Below are 22,661 nucleotides of genomic sequence, written 5' to 3'. Positions count from 1 at the left end.
ATTTCCCTTCCTTTCCAGGTCAATTCTGAAATAGCAAAACTATGTGTATCCACTTTGGGTATATAAATGTATACACGCTCATATGTGTCATCATATGATTGGTTATTGTTTTATTCTTAATTCAAAATAATTCAATCACATGATGACACATATAAATGTGTATATATTTGTGTATCCAAAGTGGGTACACATAGTTTTATTGATTCTGTAATTGCAAAATTGCCATTCCTGTTGCATCACCATAAAATTCCATGCATTTCTACGTCCAGTCTGAAACCGCAAATTATGCACCTTTTATGCAAACTAACACGATACATAAATACGCAATCCAAACCAGCTTTTAATGCTATCCAACATTTCAGGACATTTTTTAGGGCCGAAAACATTCTGAAAAATTCACATTAATGAATGAAAAAATTATTTGTGGGGCATTAATTTGGTCATTATATGGTAAAGGGTAATTTGGTAATTTAAATTGAAAAGTGTAAATTGGTAGTTTTCTTTGAATTACTTAATTAATAACTAATTTGATAATTTAAATTGGAAGGTGTTTTGGTCATTTTATTAGAAAATGGTAAAATAGTCATTTTAATTGAAGGGTATTTTGGTCATTTCATTAGATAAGGGTAAAATAGTTATTTTAATCATAAATTAATAAAAAGTATTAAAATTAACCACTCATGAGTAAATATTTAATTTTTTTTACAGTTAATAGATGAAAATTTGGAAAATAGCAAAGTTTTGATGGGAATAAATCCAGTGACCTATTTTTAATTTAAAATTATTTAATTATATAATAATATATTATCTGTATAACTAAATTTTATATTAAAAATATATATTATTTCAACTATTTAAAACTGAATAGGATAAAGGATACATTAGATGCATCAAAGCATCTTATCAGAAAAGATGCTTTATCAATTCTCTTGATTAAGTTCCAATTTGGTGTTTAAAATATTAGGAATTTACATGGCTTATTAGCTAGCTTTTATGATGGATTATTATCAGTAACTTTATAGTCTATCTCTTTCTATGTTCTATCATAGGACTGTTTATAACAATAAATTCATGTAAACTCAATTTTGAATATTTAGTTCAAAATTTAATTTAATTTCACTTGTTCAGCTAGGATATGTCAATTTATCTTAATTTTCCGATTTTCATCTAATTGCTCTCTCAAAACTTTGTTGAACGGATATTTTTAAGTTATGAAAAGTCCATTTTTATTAGTGTTATAAATTGTTAATAAATTTGTTAATAAATTTGTTAATTTATTTATAGAGTTGGTAAAAATACAAAAATACCCTAAATTATGTAATAATTTGGTATTCAAAAACTTATAAAAAATTTTTCAATCCTCTATACAATTTTTTTTTTCTCAACCATAAATAGTCTTAGATTTTTGCCTTACTCAGTTAACCTTCTAACCATTCTCATCAACTTGCCATCTTCATGCTTTTCCAATGGTTTCAACTATTGACACTGTGTCAACACATCTTCAATATCAGTCACTTTCATCTCTTTGCACCATCATCCTCTCCCCCTACTTTTGCGTCAAACCTCCATCGCCACTCCTCTTACATTACAGTTGCACCACTAGGCACTACTTTTTGCAAGATTATGCCTTACACCATAAGATATCATTGTCTTTTAAAGATCGTCACGGGAATCACGTGTCATGGTCAACCAATCTTATTATCTATTTGACTCTCTTGTTTCCTAACTCCTGTAAGAACCTAATAGTCACACTCAAATCCAATGATACTATAATGACATAATCCACCCTTATCAACACCAAAAATTTGTCAGTTCTCTTCACACTTTCCTTTAATTCAACATGACAAATTATCACAAACTCTTTTTCATACTTGACACTATTCATCAATTGCATATTTGGAAGCTCTCATAATGAGGTGAGTAGCTCCATGTACATTAGTAGGAGGGTACTTGCAATACAATGTAGCATTTTTGGCAGAATTAGGATCATCAATCATAAGGAACATGAGACCATCGGGGCATTGATTAAAAGCTTTCTTTTCCTAGGTAGGTGACTTCTTTGGTAAACAAAGGACAATGAGAATGTGGGTAGTAACAAGTGTGTGGAGGTAGAAGAAAGCCCGATAGATACTATTGTGACCATGTTCCATGTCAACAACCACAAAGTCATAACCAACATGCAACAACCCTTATAAGGTATTGCCCTCCGAAGAGAAATACTACTAAGCATAGCTAACATAACATGATAACACTTAATAATTAATGTGGAATTCAATACTTTTATATACAATAACTAAAATACCTTTCATATATCCATACAACCAACAAAAATGTTAAAAGATTTCTAATATCCAAATAACATACATTATGTAGCAATCCATACATAAACATTCTCCTTCTGGCCGCTTAGAGGTCTTACTCAAATGGGAGCTTTAACTTGATTGTGAAAATTCTTGGGAGGATTACATTGAGATTGCAAAGCAATTTCCTAAATTTTATCTTGAGGACAAAGTGAGATTGCTTGGGGGGTAATAATGGAAACCTAATAACAAAGGTTTATGTGCACAGTAGGGTTGGATTTGAGTAGAGCTGAGCTCGAGCTCGCTTGAGCTCAAGTTCGGCTCGGTTCATATATAATCGGCTCGAGTTTGAGTGAGTTCGGCTAAGGCCGACTCATTTCGGGCTCGAATTTGGCTCAGCTCGGTTCATTTTTCGTTATCAAAACGACATCGTTTTTAATATATATTGGTCAAAACGACGTCGTTTTGTATCAAAAATTTTAATTAAAAAATCTGACGAGTAGCTCGAGCTCTTGAACTCGGCTAATGCCAGCTCGTTTCGGGCTTGACTGAGCTGAGCTCGAGCTCTAACTCGAGTTGGCTCGGCTCGAATCTAGCCTTGATGCACAGGGGGAAAAATGCAAGGGGTAGGAGAATTCCAGCTGGAGAAAAGGGACAGAGAAGTAGGCCAAATGCAGCAGCTCCATTGGAACCTGGCAAGTTACTAGTGTAGGGAATGAGTGAGTGAGTTATGGAAATTGTATATAAAAGAGGGAATAAAGAGTGTGGGCAACAACTATTGAGAAGAAAAAAATTATTGTAAGATTTGTATTTGGGGAGCACTAGCCTCCAGTAGCCAGTTTTTAGTTTTTTCTTTACTGTTCCAGTGACCATTTTCCTTGTTAATTTTCTACTGAAACACAACCACTAAACACAGCTCTATGTGCATGGTTTTTGTATCAATTTTATGAATTGAGGTAGATTAATGCAATAGACTTTATTAACATCTCCATTGCTTGTTGATCATTTATCTTTTCTCTACTGCTTTCTCCATTTGATTTGCAATTTTTGCTGTTGTTTGGGAGTTGAGTAAATTGTTGGAAAGAAAGTGTGAAAAGTGACTTACTATTGTTGCTGTATTTTTAAGGTGAAAATTGTGGTAAACCATCCAGTGGGGGAAGGCTTTCCAAAAGTCTTCAACAAAAGTTCATAGGAGGGAGGCTAGTAGTCGCAGCAAATATTGCCCGTCCAGTAACATTTTCTGGTTACATATCAGATATGTTATGTGCAACACATGCTTCTACGGGAAAAGTCATGATCAACTTGGAAATGGGAACTTACCGAAAAAAAAAAAAACTTGGAAATGGGATCTTGTCATCCTCTAAGTAAGACACTGTCATAACAAATCTTAGTTCTCCAACTGTTAATCAGTTAGCTTCACCAATATGTGAATATTCAGTGTCTAATTCACTTAATATGAATAATACATCTCTAGATTCATTTGATATTTTAGAGGCATTAAAGGAGGAAAGTGCTAAAATGCTTCTGTAGACCTGTGATGCTTCATGGTTGTACTCTTATGGCTTACTCTTTGGAAATCTTGTGGTCATCCCAATATCCATTGAGCATTGCATGCTCCTTGTGACCGGTGTTAATATGCTTCCAGCAGATACTACTAGTAAAGATTTGACCAGCTATAGAAGTCAGTTTCTCTCCCCTCAAGCTTCTGAATTAGACGACCGTGTAAGTGATGGCTTTGTTGTAAACCGTGAGAGAAAAATATTTCTGCATTCAAAACTGAACTCAGTATCTGAATCTTCATGAAAGGAGCTTTGCCACATTTGCAAATTGACCGTGAACGCTTGAGAGCAACGGAAGGATGTAATATTTCAACATTAGCTACTTTATCTAAAGAATGTGCAATTTTGAAGGATATTATTTTTTGTGATATTAAAAATTTTGATACATATTTCAACCGTCTAAACAATTTTATCACATTTTTTAAACACAAAATAATTATGCAATAAAATATCTATATTTTCTAAAATACCCTTGTTTTTGACCGAATTTGAATTTGTACATTGATTACTGTTTACAATGAATAAACAGAGTAAGTGAGCTGACATATTCCTTCTCTCTTCTGAAACCAACCGTGGGAAAAGCAAGATGAAAACTTTTCTGAAAACCAACTATGTGAACTTTTTTGAAATCCGCGGAAGGGAAAAACAAAATAATAATAATTCAATATTTGAATAATTTGACTGAAGTGAATGATAATGGACACGAGCTTCTCTGTGGGGTTTACATTCATCTAAATCGGCGAGCAATGAAGAAATAATCGCCTGAACGACGTCGCCTAGAGATACTGTTCACATGTTGTGTAAAGATAGGCAAAGGTAGTTTAGGTATTTAACTAACTTTGTGGTTTAAAACATCACGGTAGAATTGAATAGGCGGGCTCAAAAGGTGACTTTTTATCAATATCCTTTATGTTTTTTCTTCGTCTGTGGAGGATACTTTGTCAGGGTAAGTTTTTTAACCAAATTTTGCCTTTTCATTTTCTTAAGTAGTGGGTTTTTCTCTCCTTTGTTGGCACATACTATATATTACTATTCCATGTTGGAGTGTCGATTTAAAATTTAGACAGTGGACATAAACATGTATCTTCAGGAAAGGTTTAGGAATTAATTTGCTAATTTCTAAGTTTCCTTCTGATTATAATTTATGCTGAGCCTTTTTTTTTTTTTTTTCGGACGTCAGATTCAAATAGTTTTATTAGTTTCTTGAATTTGAGATCTTACTGAGTAAAAGATATAATGATAAGGTTTACTCTGGACCCTTACGAGATCATTTTTGAATATAACATGTAGATGTAAGCTTGTTAGGCTGAGTAAGATTAGGAATGCCTAGGTCTACGTATCCATGTGACTTTTCCAATTCAGGCTTGATATTTACATGTTAGCATTCTAACATTACAGTTTCTTTTTTTTTTTTTTAATTCATGATCTTCTTCAGTTAAGCTTTAAAAGTACCCTTTTAAAGCTTCAACTATTGAATATTTTGTTATACCTTCAATTTATAATCTAGCAAAATTATAAGCATCCATATGTTAAACATTCTTGTGTTTTCATATGTTGAAAATTAAATATTGACATATGATGTTGCTATTTTAGTCTTGGTTTACGACCAACAAGAGGAGTGCTTCTTCATGGTCCACCTGGCACTGGGAAAACTTCCTTGGCTCAACTTTGTGCCCATGATGCTGGTGTCAACCTTTTCACCATAAATGGACCTGAGAAAGCAAGTCAAAATTATGGTGAAAGTGAGATAGCAATGCATGGAGTTTTTGAATCAGCTAGCAAAGCTGCTCCTGCCATGGTTAGCTCTCTCCTCTTGAAGACCCTCAAGTTCTATTTCCTTTTCTCATTTCGATTGGTTAAATGATCATTATCAACCCTGTAGTTTGAAGAGTGGAATGCATGTCTCGAACATATTGCAGATTTACAAGAGCCAAACTTTTTGCCTTACTCCTAAAATTCACATTAGTGATACTGAGCATGAATCCCGGCCATTTTCTTCTCAAGTGTCCCTTTTCGTGTTTGTGAAGTGCATACATTGTTTAGCAGTTTTGAATCAGTTGGCCTTTTGTTTTATATTCCAACTTGGCAAGTTTTTTTCTTGAATTGACTTCATTTCTATTCTCTGATAGCTAGATGCAGTCAATATCACTGCTGAATACTCATGCATTATGTTTAACTTTTCTCAGCTCTTATGAATCTAAAAGTTCAACTTGTAAAGTTGACTGTGTATTATTTGCATCCTCAAGGTTGTATTTCAGAGAGACTTACTACTTAAATGTCCTTATTTTTCAGGTGTTCATTGACGAGTTGGATGCCATTGCACCTGCACGAAAAGATGAAGGTGAAGAGCTCTCTCAAAGGATGGTTGCCACATTGTTGAATTTGATAGATGAGATTAGTAGAACTGATGGATTAGTTGTAATTGCCGCTACCAACAGGCCTAATAGTATTGAGCCTGCCGTTAGGCGACCTGGAAGGCTTGACAGAGAAATTGAATTGGGTAACATAAGAATTGACTTCATTTATTTTCATGTTGAGAACTTTTTTCGTGATACTTCAACTTTCTGCTTTAGATTTTGCTTGATTAGTCACACTGTGTCACCCATACTGTTAGCTATACATCCATTTGTATTTTCAGATTCCTCAGAATGTTACAACATGTCCATCTGTTCATGTATAATTTTCAAAATGTTTAGGCTCCACGTACACTCATTAATCCAGAATACAAAAGTTTCAGAAATTTTTTTAAATGACTGGCATCTAGCATAGTAATACTTTGCATATGAATAATAGTGTTCATAGCTAATATACATGTAATTTGAAAATTTTCTTATATATAACTGGGATATATCTTGAACTTACTTACCTCGATACATTAAGGTAGGTTCACTAATTGATGATGTCTGAAGAATCATTTGGTAAAGGATAGGGTGGCTCGTTTGGTTCATTTTGCTTGTGGCAATTAGTCTGACTTGGTGTCCAACCACTGAAACCTTGGGGCTGGCCCCAAATGATTTGTCTTGTTTACACCTAGTGTATGTCCACCAGATGGACTACTTTTGCCTGGTAATTTGTTGGGTGCTCATATGGGATAACATAGAATCCATTCTTCTCTAATTTTTCTGCTCTCTAAGTGCTAGATAAAGGATGGAACAGGACCAGAATTTCTCTCATGGAAACTTCTGGCATCGGACATTGTATTTGATAATCTGGAAAAAACATATCTTTGACAAGTCTATCTGATTCAAGTTCATCCTTTAAAGGAACATAAAGTCTGTCCATGATAATATTAGTAATCTAGCTATATTCTTTGTTTAACTTCATGTACCAAGTTACTAATGGGCATATTATTGTTGGGCTTTATTTTTGTTTGCCAGTGAAAACTGAATTAAAAGATTACTAAAATAAACATTTTGTTTGCATTTGCTGCGTGTTTATTGGCTCAAAAAAAGTCTGAATCAAGTGGTTAGGCTTCAGTCGCCTTCAAGTTTATTGCCTGTTATTTTCACACAACCAGCTGCATTCATCCATCATATTTCCCAGAGAACAGCACAATGCCGGCTTGAAGCATAATCCACGGATGTCTTTGTCGAGGAGCTGTAATTTTAAACAATCCAAGAAATTCACAACACAAAACAAAAGTAGTCGCGTAAACATACTTGGGTGAAGATTTTTCGCCTGTATATTTAAAGCTCTGTTGCAGATGTTCTACAGCCAAGAAAAGAGATTGAGAGGATTTGATTTGAACATGATCAAAACACTTTTACATGATGGGTTGGTTGAGGGTCCCCATTGGAACTTTGCGAAATGGATTACCTTGTGATTGGAGGATGAGCATAATAAATGAGATGTGGGGCAAGGCTTTGTGGGTTATCATCCATTCTAGGAACTTTGTCTTGGTCCTGTACAGTCAGTCATTTCCTGAATATTTGGTCTGGGATATTGCTGAGGAATAATTGCCATCATTCATGTTATGACAAGATTCACTTGACAAAGGTGTGGTTGGATTATTATTGATAAGTGAAAGATGGGGTAGAGTGGGGTGGGGTGGGTGGCTAGCTGTGTCTGTCACTCTGGATTGCTCGATAAAGGAGTGGATCTTCTTCAAAGTGTTTACTGTGTCTGTACCAATAATGTAGTTTTCCAATTTAGTTTCTTATCAATTTGATTCGTCTGGGCATCTGACAAGACCATTGAATCATTGCCATTTTGACTCTCTCTTTAGATTTTTTTCCTTTTTTCCTCTCTGTCCAATTTTCGTATAAGACATTTGATGGTTAGTCATTATCTTTAAAAGGGTAATTAGGGTTTGTTAAAAGGGCTGGAGAGGAGAAATATTAAAAAATTTCGGCTGCTATCTCAGGGATTGGCTTTCAAAACAACTAGTTATCTTGTCTAACTAACGTATATTGAAATATCATTTTTATCAATTTGACATTCTACATTACAGGTTCATTTGATATTACATGTATGCCAACAAATGTAATGTCAATTATTCTAATATGGCTCAATCTCAAATAGTAATTTTATATTGAGGTAGTTGATTAATTTAACATAGAATATCCCAATATCTTATTAATGTTGATGAAGTTGGGTGTTTAAATAATACAATAAAATTATATATATACATTTTTAGTATATAATTTGATAACACAGATGATGTATGATCATATAATTAAATAATTTTAAATTTAAAAAAAAAACACTTAATTACATAATAATATATTAATTATGTACATAAATTATATATAAAATATATATATACAAAATATTACTCAAAACCATAAGCATGATTTACCAAGTCTATTCAAGTGGGGAGGATATTATAGCATAAATGAGTGCACAACAACAAAAACATGCTCTTTGTGAGAGCAATAATTGGGCAAATCCATTGGCTCAAAATAGCTACCTCTTTTCTTTTATTCCAATAGAATCTCCTGCCTAAATCATTTATTTAAACCAAACAAGCAACCTAATAGTAGATTATTTTTATTTCTTTTTTGGGGTTTCGTGTTCTTGTTTTAACTTTGATAAGATTCTTCACTTTTTAATTGCAATTTTCATTTGCCCACTTGTCAATTCATTTAACCACACAAACCCTATTTATATATATACATCTTATCTTAACTTTTCTTATCTTTTAACCCATCAAAGTCAAAACCCTAGACTTATTGTCACAATAATTACCTTAAGAGTCTTTGTGTTTTATCACATGAAAGATTATAAAATTAATAAACAAATATATCACATCTTTCATTATTAATGAATTAAAGTGCTAGTTCTAGTTTATTATAACTTTCGAGTCTCTTCACAAAGTACATATATTATTTTTCAGTGACACTTTGCACAAAACCTTAAAAGTAAAGTGATAAATAATATCAACTTAATTAGCCATAACATATAACAGTTTATTCCAAATAGTGGGCAGCAACCAAATTGCATATGGTCTTGGGTCCTCTTAATGAAATATAAATGTCTTAATGGAAGGATTTTTGTGCAAAAATGAACAATTTTTACTTGGTTGAACCAGATTTATTATAGTTGTTGGTACAGTATAGCAACCCAAATATGTGGTGTAACAAAATGGGTCGGCAATTTGATATTGGAGTGTGACAATTCACAAACAATGACAACACAATGATACAGTGCGACAATCTCTCAAGGACATAAGATTCCCAAGGTGAGAAATTTGACACATCTCAAATTACTAGCAAATAAAAGTTTCATCAAATAATAAAATTATATTTACCTATTTTAAATACATAAATAAGTATATATTAGATATGTGTTATCATATAATTGGATGATTTTAAATTAAAAATAAAATAATATTTAATTATATGATAAAATATATAAATGTACACTCAAAATGAATACGCATAATATTGCTCTCCATCAAATTATAAATCTTATGTTTTTTTAGCAATGTTATTTCTATAAATTTTTTAATACATAAATGGGTACATATATAATATGTTTTTATGTGATTACGTATTATTTTATTATTAATTCAAAATTCTGTAAGTAATATCTAATTATATGATGATATATCATATATATATCTATTTATGTACTCAAAAACATGTTTGTATACTTTTATTATATGTTTTGAAATAATTAATAATAATATTATTATTATTATTATTATTTAATATATTAATAATAAATTAATAGTATTAATAAGGCTGTTGTATTTTAAATTGAATTTTAAAATTTCTTGAATAAAATTGAGTTGAATATTTTCAACATTTCAGGTGTGCTGATTGCCATTTTCTAAAACTAACAACTTAAAAATCAAAGCTATTTCCGCAGAAATATATTTTTTTTTTCAATTTACAAATAATAAAAAAGAAGTCTTTTTCAAGAAGGAAAAAAAAATTGCAAGTCTTATAAAGTAATGCTGTTTTTGGGGCCCAAAACGGGAAATTTATCATCACAGCCAAACACAATATCACTTGATTCCCTCAAAAGGAATTCTATAATGTCACCAAACTTTGCATCACGCTCCCTCCCACGCGCCGGCAACCAATGTAGCGAAATCAGAACGAACGTACAGGTGAACCTAATCCCACGTATGACAAAAGTACAATACAAAAAATCAAAAAACGAGACAATCATCACGTGGTTTACAAGAACTTGAGCAGAGCGTGTTCTCACACTTATCGGGAAATCCTTGGAATTTGATAACACAAACAAAATCTGAAAAATCTTGCTAATAAGCATGAGAGAGGCCCCCAAATCCCAGACTTAATTAATAATTAGGGTAGCGTCATGCATTTTTCTAATACGATGACGTATTAATTTATTCCAATAGCTACTCTAAAATTAACACTAATAATCATCTTAAATGTTTGGAACAGAGCAAGGCTTAACCATCACCAATTTTTCAATTAACAGTTTCTTTTCTGCTTTATCTTGTTAATATTTAATTTCATATTTTTAACAGGTGAAATGATTATTTTTCTATTTTCATCTTTTAAATTTAAAAATTTTAAATTTTTAACTTAATCAAATATTATTTATATTTTATTTAAATATTATAATAAAATTAATATTTTTATTTTACAAGTAAATTACTCTTTACCCATAAATAATTTATTTTTTCTTTACTCTCTATTTTTATCTCTCTTACAATTTTTTTCTTTTTCAATAAAAAGTTGTATTTTTTTTTTGGTAATTAATAAATAAAAAGTTGTATTTGTTGGACAATTTTGATGAAATATGTCAAATTCTGTAAAATTGTAAACTATAAAAATTCACATACTTGGATACGATTTTGTGTTTGATGAATAGTCTATATTGACGAAAGGGTTTGACGTTAGTCATTTCCACGATGTCATTTGTCCAAGTACTACACTTTGATTGAAAAACCTTAAAATGTTTTCTTCTTCTGTATTTTTTTTGCATTCATCTTGAGATGGAGGAAGGAGTTTGTGCTTATCTCTTTTTTTATGAGCGGCAAAATCAGCCAGTCAATGGACATACGTAATATATATATATATATATATATATATATATATATATATATATTTCTCTTCTATTCAAAATTCTCAATTTAAACTTATCTGTTTTTCTAATCATATTTCATAGACCAAATTATGTGTGGAATAGGTGTTAAGCTAAGATAGCAATATTAAGAGTAAATATTAAATAGTAACAAAGAGTCTAAGGGTACCAACATAAGGTAAACCTCATAAACTCTCACATAGTGAGAGAGCAAAGATTCATCTTTTCACTATGTCAATTGGTCGTCTTACTTATCACAGATGGTATGATCATATGTTACAGTGTGTATTATCCATAAAAGTTATTACATTAACACTGTATAGATCTTAATTCAGTCACTATATCTAGTGTCTAACTTGAGTTTTTAATCATCTTCATATTTGTAAGTATTTATATTTATTAAAAACTCACATATGATATTTACAAGTTATTTAGATGTGAGAAAATCAAACCGATCATTATTAAATTTATCTATTTATGACCTCACCATATTTTTTTAAGAACTTATATCAACTTTAGTAATTTTTTTCTTGAGAAATTTGTGTCCCATTGACACACTCTCTCAACGCCAATTTTCTCAAAAATTATGTCTCATTTTTACTTGCTCTCTCAATGTCATAGATAATTGCTCATATGAGTGAGTTAATCTCTAACTTGTGTAACATTATAACTTGTTGAGTTTTCCAATAAAAATGATGTGTATATAGTAAAAACCCAAGAATTTTGGGATGTCAATTTAAAACAAAATGAACTTGAATTCATGGTTTTTTAACGTTGTGTCACTAGTACAATATATAAGTTCAATAACTTATCAATTACAATCTACGTAGTCCAATACATTTAAAATGTGCAAAATATATATTTCTTGGAACAAGATTAGTCAAATGATCAGTGACCATTTGATGCATAGAAATATATTGTATGTTTACTTCATTCTTGGAAATTATGTCTCATACAAAATTGTGTCTAGATTTAATATATTTGGTTATGCTATAAAATTTGGGATTTTTGTGAAAGCTATCTTATTTTAATTATAACAATGAACAATTATTACTCCAACAATGTTATCCAGTTTATTCAAATTCACGAAGAATCTTCTTAACTAAATAATTTCTTACATAATCACTAAATAGACTATATATTGGGTCTTCAATTTGGATAAGACTATACATGTGTATTTCTTATTGTTTTAAGATATGGGTCCTTTAGGAGTAGGAAAACATATTCAGAAATTGATTTCTCAATCAAACACAAATTTGATCCTTAATAACATAAACAATAATTCACAATGTCTTTTAGATATATAAATATCCTTTTGATAGCCTTTTAGTACTCTTTTCTAGGATTTGACTAATTAGCGCAACAACAAAAACAAATATCTAGGCATGTACGCATCATAACATACAAATATCTGGATATGTACACACCATAACATACATAAGACATCCAATGACATTTGAATAGGGTATTTTTGAATTTTTTTTCTTTTATCTTGAGTTTTGAGACACTCTCTTGGCTCAATAATTTGCCATTTAATATAAGAGTATCAACGGGGTTTGCAGTTTACCACATTGAATTGTTTTATAATCTTTTGAATAAAATGCTCTTATGATAGAGCCAAAAGTTTCTTTAAATAATTTCTCTAGATTTTAGTTTCCTATATGTAATATGTCTTACCAACATCCTTCAGGTCTAAAAACATGGACAACCATCCTTTAATGGTCATCACCAACTTTAAATAGTTTTCAATTATCAACATATCATTTACTTATAGTGACAGAATTGTAAATTTGTTATCAGATTTTGTCACATAAACATTGTGATATTGTTTAATCATTTTAAAGTCATATACATTACAACCTTATGAAATTTCAAATACCATTATTTGAATGACTGTTTTAGGTCATATGTCGATCTTTGAAGCTTGCACACTCTATGCTTATGACCTATAATAACAAAATCTATTGATTATTTCATGTAGATTTTTTTGTCAAGTTCTCCATTAAGGAAAACTATCTTGACATCCATTTGATATGATTTTAAATATAAATATGCTACTATAACTAGAATCAAACAGATTAAAGTAAATCTTATAACTGGCAAAAACTGTTTTTTAGAAACCTATGCTTTCTAATTAAGTATAGTTTTTTGTCATAAGACAAAATTGTATCTATTTATTGAATTATCCACTACACATTTGATTTAGGGAATCCATTTGTTCCCAACGAGTTTTCGATCCGATGGTTAATCAACAAAACTCTAGACTTAGTTTATTTATATGTATTTCATCTATTATTCTAATACATCTTTCCATTTTCCCTTATTAGGGGATAAGACAACTTCTTTTATGTTTTAGGTTCTTCATCATCTTGGGGAGTAGTAATGAAAACGTCATTTTTAATTTCAAAACGTCACTAGGATATTTTTTAATGTCCACTCTTACACAATTGAGGATTATTGCTCTCATTATCCAAAATAGATTGGAGTTTAATCTCACTATTCGAACTTGGTTGAGATGGATAAGACAAGCAATTGAGAATTATTGTTCCCACTAACCAAAATAGGTTGGAGCTCAATCTCATTTGTTCCATTTGTCTAGAACAAGTATTAGTATTATCTCTTTAGACTTAACTAATGGTCATTGAGATGTATCTATCCTCATTCTTTCATCCATCTCATATAGATGAAACATTTACAATATCATCACTATTAGGAAAACATCCTCTATAAATGTAAAATCTTTTGATAATTTCAGTTAATTTTCTAGCGAAATCCTTCCTGAGGAACATATGCCCTTTGGAATGTTCAAAGTATCTTATAAAAATACATTTTTGCCTTCTTGGTACTAGTTTTTCAAACTTATTGGAAAAGTCAATGATAAACACTACTAACCACTAAGATTGTAATCCATTTAACTCAGGTTTTCTACTTTTCTATAACTTTTAAAGAGTAGAAACAACTAATTTAGTACACACTTGCTTAAGTACATAAACAACAGTTAACATCACATCACCACAAGTGATGTTGAAGACTTATCTATGTTATCATTAACCTAACAATTTCTAATAGATTTCAATTTCTCTTCTTCGTTACACCATTTTGTTGTGGAGTTTTTAGAATTATTTGTTGTCTTACTATTCCTTTTTTATTACATAGTTCCTTAAACTTTTCAGACAAATACCTAGGATTTCAGTAAGTACTTTAAACTTTTATTCTTTTATCTAATTGATTATCAACCTTATTTATATAATGTCTAAAGTAGCCTATTGTTTCTGATTTATGAGAGGTCAAACAAATAAGACAAAATCTAATATGGTTATCTATAAGCATAATGAAATATGAGACACCATATCTAATTTTACATTCATAGAAACACATATACCTGAATATATAGATTGCAAAGGCAATTTGGCTCTAACAACTTTGTTAAGTAGTTTTCTAGCAGTTTTTCTAATTAGGCTATACTTTCATTTAGACAATTCAAGTTATGTAAAAGTTCTTAATAAATTTTCATGGGCCAACTTATTCATTTCATCTTGGCCAATATGTCCTAATCTAATATGTCATATATTTACATTTACATTCATACTTTTAGGAGTAGTAAATAATGAACAACCACTATCATAATAGAATGGTGACTAACACCATATAACCATTCAACAGCAAATCAAATCCATAGAAATCATTTTATTATATTTCAATAGAGTTCCCAAAGAAATTCAAATTGTATCATAGTTTAAGAAGACCACTATGACCAAGATTTGTTGAGTATTTAGAGCATATTGCACTTCATATCGGTATATGATTTGACCATTTTGTAAAACTAATTTGCATATGTCTATCCCTCTTAGTTCAACCCTTTTGTTGTTGCTTACATAAAATCAAGTCATCTCCTTCGAAATTTGACAAAAATCTACTGAAGCTCCTCTATAATTCACATAGGATAAGACTCTATTAATAGCACAATATTAGAAACTAAAGTTTCATCATTTTATGTAGAATAAGACAATATCATTTTCAACTTTATACATTCAAGGGCTAAATAACCCTTGATACAATTGTAACAAATCAGTTTGGTTTTGTCTATTCTTCCAGTACATTTACCACTCTTTCATTTTAATTTCTTTTTCTTGTTCTTGTTCTTTGAGCCTTGTATGACCTATTTCCCTTACTCAGACTTAAACCACTTTCATTTAAAGCCATAAATAATTCTTGGAACTCAACTCTACAATGTATACATAAGTAACTAGTCTAGTTATCTCAAGGGCATTTGTCTTCTAACTTAATGTGACGAGAATTATCAAACAAATGTCCTTATATATTCTTATTGTACCTTCATATAATCCCATTTTTAGGAAAAGATCGTTTTATTGAATGAACCTATTATTCATTTGTCAGGTTGTGTTTGGCTAGCTTTAGTTCCATAATCATATTTTACATGTCCCTTAGATGTTATTTCTTCAACTTATTGGGGACCTTCTTATATATATCAAATTTGACAATCAATTGCCTTTATTTGGATACTGCAATTTCTCCAAACTTTTCTATCAAAACCATACTTACAACATATGGAACTGAGTATTACTGGTACTCATATACTAAATTGTCATTCATGGGACTAGTTAAGATATCATACGAAGTGAGTCTTGCTTTTTATATGCGTCCACATCACATTTGTGTAAGACACTATTTGGGTTTCTATGCTTTAGTCAGCTGCAACTCTATCCTAACTTGACTTACAGCCTCGAAAGCCTTTTGCTCATCTTACCTATTGTGCCAATATTTATTTTGGATGAGAATTTTATTAAATCTCACCAATCTCAGAATTCCCACATATATCATATAATATATGATACAACAAATGTATCATTACAATAAATAGGACCATTTCATTAACTTGTATCATTCTTGGAGTTACCTTATTCATGATAAAATCTTTATGTAATTTAAGATAAGTTAAGTACCTCGTATTTTGTTAATTTAGGAATAATGATAAAAAAGTGGATTTTCTTATATTCATTACTATGCATCACTATTTAGCAAGCTGTAATGTATCCACATAATCCTAAAATTTTCATATTCTTATCTTGAACAAGATCATTTATTACGAGAGTCTAATAATCATGCATATATATAATTGGACTATATATCATCTTTTTTCCAATTAAGAGAGTACGACTTATCTTTATTTTAGATGTATAGTCCTAACTTGCACCATTAGATTATTAGATGGTCACATCTTATACTACATGTGATGGTCCTTAGTTAATAAGCTTTCATGAATTAGAAACATATGTTTTGAAACACCAAATGTGTTTTCATAAGCCAGAATAAGGTATTACATGCTTTTACGTGTCGTAGGACTCATAAGATTTATTCCATGTATTAATCCAAGCATCGAATAGTTGTCATGCACCGCAAACAGTAGTTCACATGTTGCCACATGCTAAAATATGATCTCACATGCTTTCACACATTGGAATTATAGGGTTTTCAAGGCGTTGATAACCAGCAATGCAATGAAATTTAAAATTTTAAAATCAAACAAGCCTGAAAAACCCTAATTAGGATATACATTTTAAAACATATATTCATTAATATGTAAAATATTTATAGGGTGTTTTAGATTTATACTTACGTTGATGGCTCCTCCGAATCTTTACGTGGCTTGAGACCAAACACTATCCAATCCTTGATAAACAGTGCCTTGGTATTCATGTGGAGCATGAACACAAGCAGAAGAAATCTAAATGAATGGTGTTCACGAGAAGGACGAAAACAAAGGAACGATGATTGGGCTACACTTTATGTATATTGTGCATTTTGCATAAAATTTATGCCTTTTATTTTATATATGGAGGTATCTAAGTAGGGATGGAATTCCAAATGTGCATGACACCCTCAACACACATACACGATTGGCATGTAAAATGTTTAACCAACATGATTCACTTGTATGTGGTTGGCACACTTAAGTGTGCCAATTGACAAGCTTAATAGCTTGCACAGTTGCCACACTTAAATATGTCAGTTAGGAAGCTTTGACACTTGCATAACAAGCACATTTAAGTGTGCCAGCCAATAAGCTTTATTTCGTGGTGTCGACCGACATCATGCCTTAGAATGGCTGGCACCATTATACTAAGTGCATAGGTAGCACTTGGTCAAGGCATAATCTCTCTCGACCCTTAACACCAAGACTGTCAACAAACAATCCACTTCTCTTAGTTTGATTCAAATTTTTTATACATGTAATCCATAAGTTCACTATCAAACCTGTAATGTCTAAATTCAGGGTGAATACAAACACAAACTAAGATTAGCTATAACAAAGCATCATAATCACTCGAACGACAAAGTGTTAGGGAACATCATTTAAGCTTTTATAACATTACAGTTATATGCAATTCATTCTTTTCTTCAACCAATATTTCTCAAGGCTAAAACATAGAAATGTGTTTATCTTAATGATTCCTTGATATGAACGAACATACGTCAATGACTAACATGGATTAGGCCACATCTCGTCCCACTGTGGCCACAAATTTAAGTAGTCATAGATGTCTTTCAATATGCTTATATGAGATATCTTCTATAGCGATCAACCATATTGTTGAAAGCGTAGGCAAAAGGAAAAGAGAAGGAGAAATAAAAAGGTATAGCCTTAATGTATCTCATGATATGAGCGATTATTACCTTTATAATTATCCTAATTACAACGACACATTAGATAGCGTTAAACCATATCGATCTTTACACGAAACAGTCTAACGACCTCAAGTCAAAAAATCACATGCACCTGCAATATTCAAAGAATTTATTTCATAGACACTAGAGCAACCATCTATATGGATATCCTTTGGTCAATTAATCCGATGAATACATCTATAAGGTGCACCCATGTGTTACACCAAGTTATTTATAATAACTTCAACATGTGAAAATTATCACCATTTTTGCTGGGATTGCTCAACACTATAATAATCTTATCATTATTACATGTGCCCTCATTCATTATAATATCGGGATTATAGACGTTTCTATAATGGCCATTCAATGCGTATATAAGGTTCTCAAGATTAGTCGCCTAAGCCTCTTATCATAGTTCTATCATTCTAAGGGCATATGATTCGTGTGATTATATAAATAGTCAACATATAAATTAAATAATAATCAATCATTTTATTAATTATTAATATAAAATTACATTTACAAATTTCAAATTTGATTAGCTCTAGGGCACTTATTGTAATAGGAATAAGGATGCACACTTCATCACACACTGGAACTCATTCGTACATGCTGGCGCGTGCCAGTAATTTAACACTCCCCTTCAAAAGTACTACTTTCTAGAGGAAAACGTCACTAAATTACCTATTTTGAGTGCATATTTAATTTAAAACAAATAATAAATTCATTAAATAGTTGAATTAATTTTCATTTATTGAAACTTGTAAAATCACTAAAATATCCTTGACTCAAAAATAATTGGAAGCATAAAAAAATGTCTAAACATGAAAAAATAAATATGAAAACATAGTATGTGTAGTATAAAACATCTATGAAAATCTAAATTAAACAAAAGCTGAAAAAAACTATGTTGCCCTCGATGCTATATGCCTATGGGCCACTGCTCTCCCCCAACCGTCATGATTACTTGTACTTGCATACATGAAAGTAGGGAAGTGAATGGCGAAACACTCAGTAAGTAGGAGACTAAATTGATAACTTTTATTAAAATATCTAAAATGCCCTTAACCTCGACCCATGTTAACTTCGTCATTTGAAGTCAACATTAAACTCCTTTGTGAATGATAACAGATCATATGTATTATCTCTATGTTCATATTGTACTCTAAAGAGTCGTAACTCTCAGGTCAAATTGTGTCCCTCTCAATCATTAAAGAACCACTTTCTCAAATTTCTATATGGTGTGACCATAATAAACTTGATGGAAGCATCTAAATCTAAAAATTATAATTGAAACTGTGTACTAGGTTGATTGGTTTAGATCAAATAAAAGGATTTGACACCTTGGCCATGTGAGCGATTTTTTATTTTACTACACTAATTACATCTTATCTAGGCCTTACTGCGAGTATGTATCCTACTGCAGGTCTAATGTCCTATTACGAATGGTGTAGTGACTATATACTCACGATGCTCCCTTGTAACGATCTTATGATGTCTAGCATGCATGCATCTTGAGTCTTAACAAATTCTAGCTCACTTTCGCTTCTACTTAATAATTATATCTCATACCATTTTATACCTTCACTCTTAGGTACTTAAGGTACTATTGTGTACCCAGGGTCTCTATATTGTTACTCAGGATGACGTTTAGCTCTCTAGCCTAGTTTTTTTTTTTCTTTCTTGTACCCTAAATACACGAACGTGTACCTTTAGACACCCGAAGGTGTCTCTCTTTAATTTACTCACACACAACCACTTTCTCATGGCTTCTCCTCGTGTGCTCTTATTCATCGATACATGGACGTATATTTGGGCTAATATGGGCGTGTGCCCCTTTAGATATTTATCCTACTTTCGTTTTCTATTCTTTTCCCAACTGCAGAGTAGTTTGATCATTTCACCCACATATGTTTATGTACAAGCTACACATAGGAAGTCTGTGTGTCATAGTTGATTGTTAACTAGTCAACGATATCTAATGATCATCGGATCACTAGAAATTAAGTTGAATCTTGGGCTTTGTGCAAATAGTCTTGTGTCTTATACTACACGATCATATGTCTAACCTAGAATGCAAAAAACATCAAGTTTTAAACCTTAGTTTGGTCACTATGAAAAGCCTTTTCATCCAACACTAATAACAGATCCCACTCATGGTTCCTCATGTCAAAAGGTCAATTAGATGCTAATATCACAAAAGTAACTACTTGTAAGGCAATGATATCCACTAAAAAATCCTTAACAATATCAACCATTAACCTATTTTCATCATGCCAATACATAATCAACATAAGCGGAAGCCTCGCATATGCTAAATTGAATTGATCAAAGCAATGAACATAACCAATCATAATTAATGCAACCAACCTCATAAGAGACCCTTAATGAAACATATGCTCAACCAAGATCATAAAACATCGACAAGAATTTTAAAGACAAAAACAGGTCCTATTTACCTTAACTTTATAGAAATCAAGTAAGCAAGTAGACCCTCTTTCCTTTTTTATTATCATCACCACATCATTAGAAACAGGCTATTGGAGGTACAATAGGGAAGTTAGACAATCAAGCTCAAGTCTCTTTCTTTCTCTCTGTCTTTCCGCCTTTTTAAGGTTCGTACGTTTAGGGGTTATAAAATCGTAATCCCAAAAACACAGTGACGTGCCATATATAAACTAAAAACACATTACAGACATAGGTGTGTCACTTAAATTTGAATTTTAAGCAAATGTATCTTATTCGACTAACATTGTATAACATACAAGACATTGACTCACTATACAGAGTCATGTGTCACCCATAACCCATACTTTGACTTTCAAAATCATGCTAACTTATAAAAAAAAGACTATCTTACCCTTAAGACATATTTGTGAGTGTTATAGGTAGATGCCTTTCAAGGGCCTCCACGCGTTCTCATATGTCAAGAAGACTTATAAAAAAAAGTATCTTACCTTTAACCAATGACTAGACATTGATCACATAGACCACAATCGATAACCGTTGGCCAGTGATGATAATTGACCAATTATCCAACTTGATTAGGTGTTGACTGATTTAGGTCACCTAGTTGACTTGGAGTGTTGACTAGTTGACCAAACATGTCAGGTAATCAAGTTTTTTCAACCTAATAATATCATGAAAAACCCTAATTTTCTCACTATGAATTCGTCATTTTTAGCCATCGATCAACGACTAATCCATAGGGCTTTTGAAGCTCCTTCGCCAATGGTTCTAATCATACCAATGTCTGGCTTCATCATTGCTAGGATTTGGCGAAATGGCAACTTGAAGGTCATAGTTTTTGGGCAATGTATAGTTATTGGTTTTAGCCTCTAAATCCATCGTTTTGAGGCATTTTTCAATGCGATTTTCAATCTAATGCATGTAAGTTGTATCCAACAATCATTCTAACACTTTTACACACTTCAATTTCATGCAATTCAGACGAATTGAATCTGAAAGAAAAAAATTGAATTTTAATAAATTCTAACAAAAAAACACGGAATTCAAATAGTAATAAACACAAAATCATTGGCATGATAATCAACCTTGATCTAATACCAATGTTGGACAATTTTAATGAAACATGCCAAAATCTACAATACTGTAAACGTAGAAATTAGCATACTTGGATAGGATTCAATGTTCGATGAATAATCCACAACAACGCGAGGGTCCGACATTAGTCATTTCCACAGCACCATTTGTCCGAGTACTGCACTTTGATCAGGAGACCTTAAATTCTATGTTTTTGTGTGTGTATGTGCACGTCATTTGTCCGAGTACTACACTTTGATCAGGAGACCTTAAATTCTATGTTTTTATGTGTGTGTGTATGTGTGTGCCATTTGTCTAAATACTACACTTTGATTAGGAGACCTTAAATTCTACGTGTGTGTGTGTGTGTTATTTGTTCGAGTACTGCACTTTGATTAAGAGACCTTAAATTCTATGTTTTTATGTGTCTGTTCTATGTTTTTTTTTTTTTTTGTGTGTTCTATGGTTTATGTTTTTAGTGTGTGTGTGTACTTTATGTTTTTATATGGGTGTGTATGTCCAGTTGCTCTCAACCTCCTCCAACTGTGTTTCCAACTGCTTTCAACTTTCACCAATTGTAAAATAAAAATTAATTTCAAATGGATTAGATCGATCTATCATAGGTAAACCCGAATTCAATAATATCAATTTAGAGTGATTCTCAAATAGTTGTTAAATTTTAAATTTATTTTTATAATTTTTAATTATAATTAATATAAATTAGAGATAAAAATATATTTAGTAAAAACTTAGGGACAATAAATTATTTAGTTGGAGAGTTTTTTTTTTTTAATCTTTCAATAATTTCATAAAAAAATTTAAAATATTTTTTTACAAATTTAATAAATAGATGATAAAATAGGTTTTTTTGAACTTAAAATGAGAATTGTTAATCCACCAAAATCAGTATTTGGCCGATTTATTGATTAGTGATGAGACTAATCATTAGGTTGATCATCTGTTTAGTCAACTAATCTAGTGGTTGGGAATGGGACTGCAATTTACCATTCAAGTTAGGCACTAATTTACCGTGATCTGTAATGGTAACGGCGAACCGCAGCAT

The 22,661-nt window shown here is 31.4% G+C and overlaps 1 protein-coding gene across 1 annotated transcript; it reads left to right on the top strand.

Moving 5' to 3' along the window:
* The first annotated feature begins 2,901 nt into the window (after positions 1-2,901).
* Positions 2,902-6,443, top strand: LOC123197478 (calmodulin-interacting protein 111-like). The gene is made up of 5 exons (XM_044611800.1): positions 2,902-2,995; positions 3,427-3,664; positions 5,453-5,657; positions 6,152-6,359; positions 6,433-6,443. The coding sequence occupies exons 1-5, from the start codon at positions 2,902-2,904 to the stop codon at positions 6,441-6,443; spliced, it is 756 nt and encodes a 251-aa protein (XP_044467735.1).
* The last annotated feature ends 16,218 nt before the right edge of the window (positions 6,444-22,661 follow it).

Source organism: Mangifera indica, chromosome 15 (assembly GCF_011075055.1).
Source record: "Mangifera indica cultivar Alphonso chromosome 15, CATAS_Mindica_2.1, whole genome shotgun sequence".
In the NCBI taxonomy this organism is placed as follows: domain Eukaryota; kingdom Viridiplantae; phylum Streptophyta; class Magnoliopsida; order Sapindales; family Anacardiaceae; genus Mangifera; species Mangifera indica.
The sequence above is the reverse complement of the archived record's forward strand: the minus strand, read 5'-3'. Positions and strand labels throughout refer to the sequence as shown.

Excerpts from the sequence above, each read along its gene's own strand:
- LOC123197478 (XM_044611800.1), top strand. The coding sequence starts at position 2,902 with ATGCACAGGGGGAAAAATGCAAGGGGTAGGAGAATTCCAGCTGGAGAA. Across the intron at positions 3,665-5,452 it reads GGGATCTTGTCATCCTCTAA|TCTTGGTTTACGACCAACAA; the intron begins GTAAGACACTGT and ends TTGCTATTTTAG. Across the intron at positions 5,658-6,151 it reads GCAAAGCTGCTCCTGCCATG|GTGTTCATTGACGAGTTGGA; the intron begins GTTAGCTCTCTC and ends CTTATTTTTCAG.